The sequence below is a fragment of the Chaetodon auriga genome, chromosome 15, assembly GCF_051107435.1.
Source record: "Chaetodon auriga isolate fChaAug3 chromosome 15, fChaAug3.hap1, whole genome shotgun sequence".
Classification (NCBI taxonomy): Eukaryota; Metazoa; Chordata; class Actinopteri; order Chaetodontiformes; family Chaetodontidae; genus Chaetodon; species Chaetodon auriga.
Genome location: NC_135088.1, coordinates 10,556,853 through 10,572,442, shown reverse-complemented (window position 1 = coordinate 10,572,442; position 15,590 = coordinate 10,556,853). Strand labels below are relative to the sequence as shown.

Below are 15,590 nucleotides of genomic sequence, written 5' to 3'. Positions count from 1 at the left end.
GTGGGAATCGTTTTTCTTTGTCTTTACTCAGGATCACATGTCCTCTTGATCAGTTTTTCTAATTCCGCTCAGTAAAGGAAAATGTCTGTTTTAATATGTTTTTTTCTGACTTGAAAAACGTTGCTTCCAGCCGCTGTCCACTGTCCTTACTTTGCTGTTTTTCCTTCCCATTTTTTGGAAGGATCGTCCTTTGATCCTCTTCAAAGTGGCTAACATGCCTCTCAGCAGACCTTCGTCTCTTCCTCCTCAGCGTGTGTAGGACCTCTTCCAGGTGAAGTTCCCTTCCTCTCCATCCACCCCGCTCTGCTCAGGGACCTGCAGCCTCAGCCTCCTCATCATGGTGGCTTTCCTCCTGCGAGGGGGGGCCACATTGCCGGTCCTGCTCCTCTGCCCAGCCTGACAATATTCTCCCGGTGGACCACCCCAGCTCGTCTTCTCCCTCTCCTCCCCTTTCAGGAAATCAGCCACTACCCTGAAGTATTCCAGAACTGCGACGTGGCTCCAGTTACCATCCTCCACCTCCTCATTACTGGTGCTCCCTCCCTCCAGAGTGAATCCACAGTGCCCTCCTCTGTCTGTCAGTGCCAGGAGGAAATAAGGATTGCTCTGGAAAAGGGGAAGGGGTAAAGTGGAGGCCGGCGGGAGGAGAGGGTCGTCTCGGCTGCAGACGCAGAGCACAGGGACCGCCACCTCATCTGCATCTCTCAGTGGTTCGTTCCTCTCCCAGTAGCTGTCCCAGTCCTTGGCCGGGTAAGCCCTCTCGCCCAGTGTCCATGCCACTGAGGGTGCCAGACCCTGTTGGGAGTGAGATCCTGAGCTCAGTCCAGAGTTTTGAGAGCTTAGTGGAGGTGTGGCGTCCGTCTGCTGAAGCTGGGCTGAAGAGCAGGAAAGAGCTTCCTCAAAGTCTCTGAGGGAGGAACAGCTGAGGGCCCGATCCACATCCAGGACTCCTCTGAAGGAACTCCCGTATCTTATGATAGCACAAAACAACATCGTTATGATCCATGTTGCATTCATGTCATACCACCATTAATACATTTTCCTTTTGCTTTCATGTCTCTCACCTGCTGAGCTGCATTTTGCGGTGAAACAAAACCCCCCAGCGATACAGAGGAGGCATGGCTGTTTCAAACCACAGCTGGCCGAGGAGTACAGGTGAGATGGCTGCAGCTGCCAACAGGTACGAACTCGATCCAGACTCCCCCAGGTAGGAGAGAAGAATCCCTGAGCCTGAACCCTCACTCACTGCAACCAGCGCAGAGGATGGGTGGCGGCTGTGGACATAAGCCACCGCCTGAAAATGGAGGACATCCAAGATATCGTCACTGGCAGGTAAAAAAAAACAAAAAACAAAAACACAATGAACAAAATGTACGCTGGGTTAGATTTTTTCCATTAAATATTGAACATTTTTTGCTTGGCTATTCATTTTCTGTTGCTTCAGCACAGATGTGTACAAATTTGGGCTTCTGAAAAAAAAAAAAAAGGTACCTTTCCCAAAACACTACAACCAAACGAAGGAGTGTCGACTGGCCATCCTCCTTTACCTGCTCAAGATCAGCTGGATCTCCAAACTCGGTGCGTCGTGCCGTGGTCAGCGGGCACCCTGCTGTGCCTCGAGCGTGAAACACCACCACATAAAAGCCCTGACGCACCGCCTGATGGCACAGCGCCTTTAGGTGGGGGGTCACCCCTCCCCAGGACTGAGGGATGACAATGAGGACAGGTGGCGTTGCGGTGAAGCAGCCTAGCGCCTTTCCCCCAGACTGATGCTCCCTCCTCCCCTCCCACTTCTTCTTCCCAATTGGCTCACCCTGTCTTGTTCCCACTGCCCAGTCCAGAGCTACGATACCTCCGTCTCTCAGCAGCAGATTGTCTCTGGTGAACTGTAACGTGTCCTCGTGTTGTCCACACAGCATGCTGTACAGAGTCTGGATGTGTGGGTCCCCTCTGGGCCAGGAGGCCAGTCTCGGCCTGGCCAGAGAGCCACAGTGCCGGAGCAGATATTTAGCCAGCGCAGTGGCTTTGCAGATGAGCCTGGGACCATCTGAGGCCTGACCTGACCCGGACAAAACATCTGTCCCTGGTGATCTGACCTCCTTCGTCAGCGCTCTTGTATTCCTGTCTAGCGGCAGCTCTAGGATCAGACAAATGATGATCCAGAGTCTCCAGCCTGCAGCCCTGACAGCCAGCCTGGTCCAACTCCGTACCCTGGGCCAGCGGAGAGCCAGGGACAGCAGCAGGAGCAGCAGTGATGGGAAAAAACAGAAGAAACACTCCCATGCAAATGAAGCCATTGTTAAACATAGGAGCTTGTAGTTTAACATAGAATCCGGTGTTTTCCCTGGGAAGTTTTGCTGTGATTCCTCAGTCACATCTGAGCCACATATTTGGCCAACGCCTGCCTTGTTCCTTCATGTGCCAGCACGAAAGTCTGGCCTGATTAGTTGACTGACGTTCTACTTTCGCCAGGTTGTTATGTCACGTAAAGGGAAGTCTTCAGTGATTCAATCAAAGAAAGAAAGAGAAAAGGGGCAAAGAAACATGGAAATTGTTGTCTCTCAACTCCTGCTGCTCCTCCTCCCCCGGCCCCCTCTCCTCCCTCCGTAAATCATTGACTGCAAGCAAACACAGGCCACATAAATCTGTCTCTTTAACATGACATGATTACAGTCTTCAGTCTTGTTCCGTGTCTGCTGTTATTTCTTTTGCATTCTTACCCCAGTTTACCTGTGAATCAATGCGGCAGTTCCTGTTAAGTTTCTTTTGATGTTTTAGCTCTATGTGAAGAGAAATACCTGCTGACAGGTGAATAGTACTGCAGACTCACACTGAGAGGAGCAGGGCCATGTTTTATCAGCATCTCTCCATCTGTGAACTGAACTGTGTGTTGTGATCTTTGGCCTTGATCTGTGCTGCATCTCATTTTTCATCTCAGCCCACATTCATTTCTTCTTGTCTTTCTCTTGCTGCTGTCAAATAAAGGCCTAAAACTACCCAAAATCTACATTGTCATAATTATATAATAACATAGTCTGTCTCTTTTCATGTGAATCTATTCGATCAATATTTCAGTGTTGGCCTGTACGTTGTTAGATATATATAAAAATGTTTTCTTCTATAATAATTTTTGAGGTTTATGGTTCAAAATGTAACATAATGTTACTGCTGTCAATGACCAATGAAGTTTATCTTCAAAATATCTGCTTCGTTACTTATTATCCTCATATTAGAAATATAAAATATTAGTGTACATTAATCATAAATAATGCTGATAATGTTGGTCAATACATTGTGCATATATCAGGTTTTAATTACATTTTACATTCAATTGTATTTGAAATTACATCACTTTTGTATCAATAACAGCATCAAAAATCAAGTATTGTTCTCGATCTGTTAGACTCCCTCTAGATATGTTTTAAGATATGCAAATATGTTGTGCTTTGAATAATAATTTTTGTCTGATGGTCTTTCCACTAAAATGAAAATGCACATCTATAAATGTATGAATATGCAAACATTGTTCATTTGAAAAGTTTAACGCCGGCACTTTGTCTCCTGCTTCAGTGAAAAGTCCATTCTCTGTGTGTGTGCACTGGAGGTGTAAAGTTTCCAGATTACTCTGTGGTTTGACATGTTAGCATCTATACATACATATTCATGGGAACCTTTCATTTTTTATTTCCTAATAATGTAGTCACATTGATATGGATACGTTTTACTCATTCCTCATCCTTCATCTTTGACAACTTCCTACAGCTCGCCATCGTCAGCAAACCACTTACAGAATACAACGAGCAGAAATGGAACCAAGATTAGGTTCAAGTACTGGACTTTGCTAATTAGCTTGTAGCTGGTGGTCTGCTGGGCTTTCAGATAAGAGTTAAATGCTTTACAAATCAGTTACCCCAACATCAACTTCAATGTCAACGTTACTTTTGACATTAAGTTTTATTTGCGTAACTTGCAATGGGAGGATCGTTTTGCAACTGCTATCAGTTCCTTTAACTACGCAGACAGGATTCTCACACAACCTGTTATCATAAGAAATGAAAATAAAAGAATTCAAATCATGATCAACATTTCTTTACAGTGCAGATCAATGGCATTCATTGTGGGAATAGGAGTAATTAACTGCTGCGAAATGAAAAGAAATGAAATTAGTTGGTTTGAATCTGATCCAAATCTTACCCCGTCATTGTCCTGCTAATTAACTCTCACACCCTAAAAAAAAATAAAAAAAGACAAAAGATTGACGAGCTGTTTTTTTTAATGACTGCCGGGAAACCAGGAAACAAGGCATAAAATCTGACATTCCCATCACTAACTGTGACCAGCCCAACACACCTGGGTTATTGTCTCTCTGTTTATTGAGCATGTTGGTGTGCCACACCTGTCAGGTGGATTCATTGTTTCATTTTCATTTTTTTTTAAAGGACTAGTGCTCATCAGCCTGGATTTAAAAGTGTGAGCTCATGAAAAATGGGAGCAGAAAAAAAAAGTGTTTATAATTTTGTTCAGTGTAAATATGAGATGACAGATGAGATGACATTATTTCAGCATGAAGACTGAGGTAAATAGCTAGCCGCTGAATCAAATTTATACAACAGAAACCAAGGTAGTATGAGTCCTTGTGAGTTTTAGTGTAAAACTGCTCATAGATTATTCGTTGAAAGTCAAACAACCAAGGGAAGAAACAGTAAGAAAAAACACATTTTTGAGTGGAGAAATGCTGTAATTACCCTCATTTTCAACACGTCCCCTCACCGTAAGCAGAAAAGGTTTGGATTGTCATTTCTTTCGTTGTTTCGTGGCACACAATTCACATCTAACTGCTAAAACAGGTTTCTCACTCAATCTGCTACCACGAGAGGTGAAAATGAAATAATTTAAAAAGCATCTGCATGTTATCGGCCTGTCTGTAGTGTTTGATATGATTCTGTTTCAGCCTCTTTCAGTACTCACATCTTATTATAAGGAACATGGAGACATTGTCCAAGAGACATACCAACGACTGCTATCGCTGTCAAGAATCAGTTTCTCTCATTGTGCGAAATGATGGCTATTTGCTTTTCTAATAACAAGCCAGTGTGATTATATCTTGCAGTGGAAGAAATGTGGCGGAAAAAATTTTTATTCTGGCTGCATGTGACATGTCAAACAGGTCAAACAGTTATGACTCCACCCCCAACAGGCAACCTTAAATATCAAGTTGGCAAAATAGGTAAATAGTCTACAGGACGGCACCAAGAGCTAAGGTACAGTACGGTCATATCTGATAACCAGCTTCTATATGAATGTTGTGAAACAAGGTCAGGTCAGTTAAATATTTGTATTATTTAATGCCAAAACAATTTAGTCAACGTTTCAGTGTATTTGATTTTTGAGGAATGTACACCATAGTGATAGATGCTATGAATGTCTATAAAATAACAATTTCACAAGAACTTTTAAGTCAACGTCGACTGAGAAAATGGAGCGAGCTGATGTGACACTCGCCAGGTCAGGCCTGATCTTAATGACTGACTGTGTGTTTCTGAATGTTTCCAGCGCTGAATCTGACTGTTTGTGCAGTGATGTCTTCAGGATTGGTCGCGTTGTGTCTCCTGCTTCTTCACACTGGAGCTTCTGGGTTTGAGATAAGGGAAGGAGACTCTCTGAATCATCAGGAGATCACTGAGAGAGCCATCTTAAATGCCACCGTGCAGACGTGCCGTGCCGTAGCCATGGCCGAGGGCACAGACTTTACTTTTCCTGTGAGAAACTCAAACAGATTATACTGTATCAACGTTTCAACCTTTCAAATGACCAGAGCCTGTATTATTGATAATAATGTGATGATACTGAAATAAAGGTGTGTGTGTGCGTGCGTGTGTGCGTGCGTGTGTGTGTGTGTGTGTGTGCAGCCACAGCCTTTTACTGCCACGTCTGTCGCCGCTGCCTGTCAAGCACCCAAATCAACCAAGACATTCATCCAAACCATCAAACTGATCCAAAAAAAGAATGAGCGCGTCGACTATCGTCGTTTATTCAACCCACAGTATCACTTTGACAATGAGAAGTTTTCAGAGGGAAGGAAAATCATCACAGATGGATTATCAGCTGTGAAGATCGGCAACAAGCGAGAGAACTTTGAGGTGGCGAGAGAAATACTGGGAGAAATCTTACACACTTTGCAGGTACTTTATTATTTCTTTGTTTTTTTTTTAACAGTTTCATACACAAATGCTATACTTTAAATTGTAATCACTGCTGTTTGAAGTTCAGTAAAGGTGATTTCATATTTAAAGATATAACAGAGATGCTGCTTTTGACATGTTGTAACTGTTAAACTCTTTTTTGAATAATAGGATTTCTACAGTCATAGTAACTGGGTGGAAATGGAAAACAAACTCCCCAACTCCAATCTGATCAAACCAAGCACCAGCATTGGCACCATAGCAGGTAAAGAGATCACGTAATGTGTGTTTGGCTGTGTTACTGAAGCGGAGAACAGAAACCCAGATGAGATGTGATAAGAGAGATCATTTTACAAAGCACTGGCAAAATGTCTGTGTTTTCTTTTCCACAGCTGAAAGCAGAGCAACCTGTCGCAACTGTGATGGAGATGACTGCAGAAACAACATTTTGGAGGATATCCAAAATGACAAGATCCTTATCTCAGGGTATTTTGCTATCCTGGGTACCAAACCACAAGGTAAATGGCCTACTCATACCTGCCTACCTCAAGAATTGTCTTTCATTTCCAGTATTTTGCTCAATGAACACGTCATATGTCACAGTAACCTGACTCACCAAGTGGTTTGTTACACAGAATAATAATAAAAATTGTTGCTGAAATATGCAGAAAAAGTCAATTTGAGCCATTTTCAGGTGATCATTGCAAAGCTCTGGCAGCATGGCGTGCAAATCCTATGAAAAGGTATTTGACGATGTCTACTCAGTCTTTTGGAAATGCCAGAATGTTCCATGTTTAGCATCTACATTATTACTGTACTTGCACAAATGTTCAATTTGATCACTTTGGTTCAAAAAATCAAAATTCTTTTGTGTTAACAAACGCTGAACCAATAACAGCAAGCAGCAACCTCCAGGGCTGAAACAATGAAGCCAACTCGGAAGTACCAAAAACTGCAGTTCCTCGAATGGCCACTTGGCTGGTTCCAAATGCGAGTTATTCCCTGTAAACCCCCGTATTAAAATCCCCAACTTTACAGCAGAAGTAAACATGTTTACAGCCTGGGTTGGAAAGAACAGTTTTATATACATTGTTTCCCCGTTCGTTCATCCTTAAAACATCTCCAGCACGCCCTCTTAAGGTCCTCTCCGAATGTTCGCTACAGTTCATTGTGTGGTTCCCAACATGTTATGGGGACGTTTGGGAAGGGACCCGAGAAGCCGAGATGCTGAAGGTGTTACGAAACCCCAAGGAGTGGGTGTGAGTGTTCACAGGCTTTCATGACAGTATGGACAAACATCGAGGAAGTCACCCTTATTTTGTTTTAAAAAGGTGTGACCTGTGAAAAGATGTTTGCCAAAATAATGCACTAGTCTGAATGTTTCAATCAACGTCGGTACTTCTCTTCCCTTCCTGCTAGAATTAGTTTGTAGTATGAATTTGGGCTCTAAAAACAGTTCCAGTTTTTGTTGACATCTTGAGGTCACCAAAGTCAAAGAGGATTCATCCGTTGGGTCTGGGAACTATAAATGTCTGTACAAAGTTTCATTGCAATCCATTAATTAGTTGTTAAGATATTTGAGTCTGGACCATCAGTGGTGTTCTCTAAAGAAGAGGGATATGTAAAGCTATGAAACATTTTTCTCTTGATCTGTTTCTCATTCTGAACAGGAAAATGCAGTCATGGAGGAGTACTTGATTCAACACGTATCTTCGAACCAAAAGGTGGCATCAACAAAGACACTCTCACCTCCGATCATGGACATCTCCACACGGACGCCGCAAATTTGGCGATAGCTGCGACCAGTGAGCTGCTAGAGGACGTTCGAGGGGCTGCTGGCGACAGACCATTCCTCCAGTATGAAACCCACTCTGCATGTTCCAGTTCAGTACTGTGAGGAGGGAAAGGCTTTTTATCTCTTTGTTTAATCCGTCTCTCTCCATCCCTCAGGATGATGGGAATCTCCAGAGGATCCAGTAAAGCTCTTTGTTTCGTGATCGACACGACAGGAAGCATGGGCGATGACATTGAAGCAGTGAGGAACGTCACTTCCACTATAATCAACAGTAAAGTGGGAACAGAGGAAGAGCCCTCGCTTTACATTCTTGTACCCTTCAATGATCCAGGTACGATCTTAATGCTCCCAATAGACTTTGCAGTCCTTGTTTTGTTTTGTTTTGTCACTTTTTATACTATAATGGTTGTTTAAATACAATAACAGTATAATTTTGAGATAGTAAGACGATGTTATAAACGCATAATAAGAATAAAATAATTTCCTTTCCTGTCTCCTCCAGATTTTGGGCCGCTGACGAGGACTACAGACCCAAACGCCTTCAAGAAAGCTATTAATTCACTAACAGCAACCGGTGGAGGAGATGCTCCAGAAATGAGTCTTTCAGGGCTTCGGGTGCTGCTTCAAAATCTGCCCCTGCAAAACTTGATAATATGAACAAAATATAAAGTCAGGCTACTACATCATGCCTGTCTGTCGTCTCTTGCTCATACAGCTGGCTTTAACTGGATCTCCTCCTGGTTCTGAGATCTTCGTCTTCACGGATGCAGCAGCTAAGGACATAGAGCTGAAAAGCACAGTGATTGCACTCATAGAGCGGACCAGGACAGTGGTGAGTGCTCACTGTAAAACAGCATCTGGTGTAGAAAGAGACTTTGTAATAGCTGTGTGTGAAGTAATAGGAAAGCACTTAAAACTTTAATGTAAAAACTGTAATAGATGCTATGAATGAGGCTGCACTTAGAAACAGCGGTGGACTGAGCTAAACGCTAATGTCAGCATGTCAAATTCACCATGTTCACCATAGTAGTTTAACATGTTAGCATTGCTCTCTAGCATTAAACGCCAAGTGAACCTCAGGCTATGGACATTTCATTAGCTTTGCAGGGATTTGTTCATAAAGGCGTTAGACAAATAAAAAAAAGTTTGTAGTTAAACAATATTGAGTTTATAACATAAGAGCTTTATTCATATGTCATAATATTGTTGTCTTTACCCCTAAAATTCTCCCTCACCTGTTTTCTTTTCAGGTGAACTTCATGATTACTAACGTACTGGGGTTTCGTCGTCGAAGACAGAGTGATGACGGCCAGCAACAACTCGCTCGTATAGGGTCATCAGGTAACGAGCTGTACAAAGAACTGGCTCACACCTCAGGAGGTCAGGCTATTGAAGTCTCCAAGAGTCAGCTCCCTGTGGCCACCAGCATCATAACAGAGTCCTCCAGCTCCTCTCTGGTATGAACAAAATGCACTCACTGGCCATTACCAGTGAATTTTCTAAAATCCCGAAAATTCAGTGGTGTCACCAGTTTCATTTAACCTCCTAGGTGACCCTTCTGCAGGCAGCCAGGAGTCCAGGAAAGGCCGAAAATTTCCAATTCGCAGTTGACGCGTCAGTAAAAAAGCTCACAATTTACATCACTGGGAGCTCTGTCAGCTTTACTCTCATCAGTCCCTCAGGTGATACTTCGTTCCAGATTTAATCTTTTAAAGCTGTTATTTGTATTGTTGTAGGAGTTAATAAGCACAATTGCCACCCAGCTGTCCAAATTCTTGTCTTTGGCCCTACCTGGTGGTAGTATTAGGTATGACACTGTGGTCGACAACACGCTACTACTTCACAACAGATCTAAGAAACTGAGATGTTTCACTGTTAGAAATGCAAAACGTTTGTTTGCCTCTCGGCCTTTTAACCAGTGAGCTCCACTCTTTCCATGGCTTTGCTTTTAGGTGTGTCTCAGGAGAGCACCAACACAACAGGATCACTGATCGCTGCGTCCCTGTCAGTGGGAAACTTCAAGACTCTGCAGCTAAAGACACAAGTGGGACAGTGGGAAATTAAAATGGTGTCTACAAATCCCTACACGCTGAAGGTCGTAGGTGAGACCTCCATGATTATGTGGCTGACACACAAAATGAATATTTAACTTCAGAATTATTTTAGCTTTAACTATCGCTTGCTGTGAAGGGATGGTAGCTGGAATAGTATTGGACCTGCTGTTTTGTGGGGGCTTGAGCTTAGTTTTGTAATTCAAGTCTTTAAGTAAAGTGATGGTGATAGACATGCTTGAAAAGAACTGTAAAAGTAATCATGCTAATGCTGTGTTCTGCATGTAGCCTCTTTGGTTGAGTTTCTCCCCAACTTTTTTTATTTGCAGGCGAGACTGCCATTGACTTCCTGTTTGAGTTTTTGGAAGCATCTCAGAGCCCACTTGGAGGTTTTGATGTTGTAGACAACCGTCCCAAAGCTGGTAAAGTAAACAGAAGTTTGTGATATGCCGAAGCAGTTTCATTTCCTTTATGCGTGCATGCTTCAGTGGACTTCTTCTTTTTCTCAAGGTGTTAACGGTAGCCTGAGGGTGACCTTAACCGGGACTGACTCGGCCACAGTGACAGAAGTGGTTCTGGTTGAATCATCGGGATCGGGACAAGTCAATGGCAGCGTGCAGGCTCAGGGTGGAGGAGACTTCTTAGCTCATTTTGACAAAATACCATCAGAGGAGTTTGTGGTACTCGTGAAGGGGCAGAACAGCGATGGTTCCTCCAGATCATCCTCTACGGCCTTCCAAAGGCAGTCAAACACCAACATCAGGGCGTCTGTTCTGACTGTTACTGCTGTAAGAGAAACTGATCCATCTAGAAACCTGATATGACTTGAAGATTGGTTGCACTACCGCAGTCCTTTAATTATGATGTTGACAGTTTACCACTTTCCTTCCATTTTTAGGCTGATTCAAATAGCATCTTAGAACCAGGAAAGCCACTTTCAGTTCCCTTCTCTGTGACGACCAGCGGTGCAGGAGGAGACTTCAGCATCCAAGCTACCAATGACCAAGGTTTTAGTTCAACGGTCCCGTCCACTTTGTCCCTGGGAACCGCAGGCAGTGCTAACAGTACGGTGAACCTCACAGCACCTCTCAACACGCCGTCTGGTACTGATGTCACTCTGACCATTGAGGCCAAGACTCCAGGAGGCACAGACACCAACTTTGCTGTGCTGCGTTTCACTGTCCTTACGACGGTAACTCTATTTCCGGAATCATTAAGACACTGAATAATCACTCTGTCTTATTGAATCTCTTCATCATTGTGTTTATTGGTTGAATCACTGATGTGAAACCTGACTTGAGTCTATCTTTTCTTCTCCTCATAGGTGACTGACTTCACCCATCCAGTGTGTCAGCTGCTCAGCCTGCAGTCCAACTGCTCTGCAGCCTGCAGCCTGTTGACGTGGGAGCTGTCCGTTCAGGTGACTGACGATGCTGAAGGGACGGGTGTCGACCGTGTTAGCCTCAAGCAGGGCAACGGTACCATTAACACCACCCTGGCTGCTAGCAATGAGAGCATAACGCTTGTGTCCTACAATGCCTCCTGCTGTTCGCCTGATGTGGAGCTGCTGGTTGTGGATCAGGTGGGTAACGTAGGCTCCTGTTCCTACAGTGCCCGGAGTACTGGTGATCCACAGCCTCCGACAGCAGCACCTGCTGAGTCTTCATCCACCAAAACTGTTCAGTCTTTTCTGCTTTGCCTCATCATCATGATTCTCGGGCTCAGTTTACCTTTTGACATTCAGATCCACTGAGTGCTGACGTGTGGGGGTGAATAGTTACAGTTTAAACTGCTGTCTTGACTTGGGGAAAATCAACTATGTACTCAGTTGCCAATTTATTAAGTGCTTGTAGGTTAAACTAATGCAGTCTACAAACAATCCCATGAATTAGTTTGCAGGAGCAGAAGGTGACATTGTCTGCTTTATGTTTACTTAGGAGGCTGTAGTTTGTTGTGTTGTACAACTGTATTGTGTTATACTGAGAGATGTGTCTGATATTTTTTCTACCTTCCTTGGTATAAATGGATTCCAGGGTAAACCTAATAACCTGGCAACTGAGTGCATGTACAAAAGGGTTGATTAATACTACTGTAAAACCAAAGTAAAAATCTTTAAGATGTGCAATATAAACTACATTAACTACATATACTACATGTATTACAGTGTGTGCAGAGTATTAATGCTGATATTGTGTTGTGCAGTGATATTGTTGATTAAATGATTACATTTATTTGATCTTTTATAATCAGATATACATCTCAGACTTGCTTTTGACACAGATGATTAAAAAACAAAGGATTACACAAAATGCTTCAAAAGTTAATGTCCACTGTGGAGCTATTGGGAGAAAGGTGGATAACAACAATGGAGGGAAAGAAAGGTGACCTCGCACTTCAGGTTACATCATCAGAGGGCGACAATTATATTATTTATCTGCATAATTGTTAATAAGTCAATGTCATTCAATAAACCTGTCTGTGTAGTGTTGCATAGATTCAGCTTCAGTAGGAATGAAGCAACATGTGATTATCCACACTATATAAATAAAACATCATCAATAGTTGTTATCACCAAATTGTGACCAAAATAAAATAAACAAAAGCTCATATAGAGAAAGGAAAGAAGCACTTGTTCAAACATAAACTGCCCTATTGTTTCTTATGGGGGAGCAGAGAACAGCAGGTAACAGGTTTGAAACCATTAGAGCTCCTCCTAGTGGAGGAGGAATGAGCAGGCCTCACTCACATCAAGTTATCACTTCACCATAAACGTCACCATAAATAATCCTTAAACTATGCAAGACAAGCAAGAATACAAGACCTGTTTGCATTCCAATACTGTCTGGATTTTTATCAGGTCAAACAGATGTGGTACATTGCCATACAGTCCCCATCCCCCCACCCACCCAACCCCCCAAATTATGCAATTTCTCACATTATTGTTGGGACTGGTGCCCAAAAAAAGAGGCATCCCCTCTGGCATACAGTTTGGTTTTGAATGGATAAACCCATATAAACCTGTTTGGCCACCCACGCACGGTGACAAATAACACAAGTCAGACAAGTTATAGCACATAACTGATTCTCGCACAACAACAGTAATATAAACAGAATATTTTAGTTTTGGAATATTTAATATTTTTGAATTTATTTTTTTTTTTTTAAAAGAAGAATTTAGGTGATATAATCAATTAGTTCATTCATAAAAAGCTGACCACACTCATACTTATGAAATTAAACCTTAAAAACTAGTGTTAAAAAAAAAAAAAAAAACAGTCCAAACTGCCATATCTGTACAATTGCTGATATTTGTACAGACATTCATGGTGCCCAGAGGATGAAGCATACTGACTTTACTGACCCCCTCACTTTACCTCTTTGCCTGATGTTCACATTTGTAGTTTTGAGTGAAACATCTCAACAACTGTTAGTTGCATTCTCATGAAATTAGGCACTGACATTCATGATCCCATCAGGATGAACTGATTTGATGAAATACTGATGAAAAACTACTGACATTCCCGTCCTTCTCAGCTGTACTTAATGCTTTGTGCTGATTAACAAGTGTTAGCATGCTATTATGCTAATCTAACACTGTTGCAGATTAGGCTACACCTGCTTAACATCAGCATGTTAGCGTTTGTGCGTAGAGCTGCCAGTGCAGATATTCCCTCACAAGTCCAGTAAGATAGTTGAGTGGGTGTATCACAAATATCAGATGCTGTCAGTCCACCTGTGGGTGTAGCGGAAAGGAGTGAAAGTCTCATGTTCTGCGTCTGATAATGAAGGACCTAACAGAGCTCTGTGGTTTACTTCTTTCAACACTAACCTTGAATGAACCAACCAATTTGCATCTGCACAGAGTCTGCCTGCAGTGTTTGCTTTGATCTGCGTCAGTGTGTGTTTTTCTTTTACTTTCAGCTCTTGCCAATCAGATTTTTTTTTCATTTTTTTTGTGTGTGTAAAGACAAATGTAGAATCTCATCCAGCAGACAAGCTAAAAACCAGCAGGTTTTGTGTCAGTCGCTCCCACACAGTACTGTCACAGCCTGGCTCATTAGGCCATGTCAAAGTGGGAGGTGAGTCAGTTTCAAAAGTTTTAAACAGTAGTTTATTAAATAGACTGAAATTAGTGTCATTTTGTTTTTAAAAGTACTTTTGTGCCAGCTACAATAAAATGGGGAGCAATGCTTTGAAAACATACCACTCATTTCTTCACATGAAGAAATGGATCCTGCTTGTTCAGCGTTTATTGTCCCTGCATCCAAATCGCCAAGTTAACTCAGAACTTCACATTCTTTTTATATGGTTAATGACACATAACACATATCAACTGATGTACATTTCAGTTATGCACTGCAAAATTCCTTTTGTTTTTTGTGTCATGAGTTGACAGTGCTGTGTATTGGGAAATTGTCACTGAACTTTCCGTCAGTGCCACCCTTGAGTCCAGGACAGGGCCTATTTTCGGCCGCAGAGGTCAACCAAGCAACAAGTTTGGCAGAAGTTCATCAGTTCTCTGTGTGTTGTTCTACTTAACTACCTCTACCCTACTACTCAAGCTCTGAGGCTGAAAAATTAAGCCAACACTGAAGTGCCAATAACTGCTGTTCCTCAAATGGCCACTTGTGGCTGGTGCCAAAGTCCAGATAAACCCCCGTATTAAAATGCCCGACTTTGCATCAGAAAATAAACCTGTTTACAACCTGGTACAAAAAAACAGTTTTCTTCTCTACTAATTTTCCCGCTCATGATGACTCTTTGCCTATTTTTGGAGTCAGGCACTGCCAAGATGGCGACGGCCCGAGCAACTGTCACTGAGCCTCACAAAGGCTCTTCAAAGCCTATGGGTGAAATTTTATACATACTACATTGACACTGATGATCCCTTCCTCCACCCACCAGGTAAAAACAGGTGAACAAAAGGCATATTGGCAGGGCAGGGCGTTGTTGTCACAGTACACCTGTGCAGGCAGCAGGTAAAAACCTCACTAAAAAAAAAAAAAAAAAGCCATTTTAAAGGTTTAACTATCACTGTGTCTGGAGTTCATTTTGCATTTTTTTCAAATGTTTAAGATTTATTAATTTGTCTGGCTTAGAATAAAGGTTTACCAGAAATTAAATTGAAACCCAATAATTACTGTTTAACCAATGGTCTGGAAGCACAGAAGTCATATGTACCAGAGTTCATAAAGATTATTGCATATTTTAGCAAAGATTTTAGCTTTGTCATGAAGTGACAAAAAAGAAACCTCAAAGGAAAGATCTGCTATTGTAGCATCAGTTCGGCAGTTCCTTTATTTCTGAACCATCCCGACATTAACATGCAGCTGCCGATAAATGTTTCCCATTTACAGAACCATACCAAAGCAACAGGTAGAACAAGTCCTGCATGACCCCGCCCTGACTGTGAATTTCAGAGCAGGTGTTGTCACAATATGAACAAGTTTACAGCATGACAAGGAGGACTAAGGTACAGTACTCTTTTAACTCGTATAAGTAATTCCTGACAGACAGACATCAGATTTGTTTGACTTTATGCAGACTGTAAATCCACATACT

At 42.4% G+C, this 15,590-nt stretch overlaps 2 protein-coding genes across 2 annotated transcripts; one reads left to right on the top strand and one right to left on the bottom strand.

The window, feature by feature from the left end:
* Positions 1 to 246: 246 nt before the first annotated feature.
* Positions 247 to 2,330, bottom strand: LOC143332508 (protein ABHD15). The gene is made up of 3 exons (XM_076750052.1): positions 1,548 to 2,330; positions 1,065 to 1,294; positions 247 to 970 (listed from the first exon to the last, which is right to left on the bottom strand). Exons 1-3 carry the CDS (start codon positions 2,325 to 2,327, stop codon positions 247 to 249), a joined length of 1,734 nt encoding a protein of 577 aa, XP_076606167.1. The 5' UTR covers positions 2,328 to 2,330.
* Positions 2,331 to 5,557: 3,227 nt separating this feature from the next.
* LOC143332929 (von Willebrand factor A domain-containing protein 7-like) lies at positions 5,558 to 12,419 on the top strand. Its single transcript, XM_076750791.1, has 15 exons — positions 5,558 to 5,759; positions 5,910 to 6,182; positions 6,354 to 6,447; positions 6,575 to 6,700; positions 7,853 to 8,039; positions 8,133 to 8,308; positions 8,480 to 8,592; positions 8,693 to 8,809; positions 9,228 to 9,434; positions 9,527 to 9,659; positions 9,930 to 10,079; positions 10,358 to 10,450; positions 10,539 to 10,816; positions 10,927 to 11,220; positions 11,353 to 12,419. Exons 1-15 carry the CDS (start codon positions 5,580 to 5,582, stop codon positions 11,779 to 11,781), a joined length of 2,850 nt encoding a protein of 949 aa, XP_076606906.1. The 5' UTR covers positions 5,558 to 5,579; the 3' UTR covers positions 11,782 to 12,419.
* The last annotated feature ends 3,171 nt before the right edge of the window (positions 12,420 to 15,590 follow it).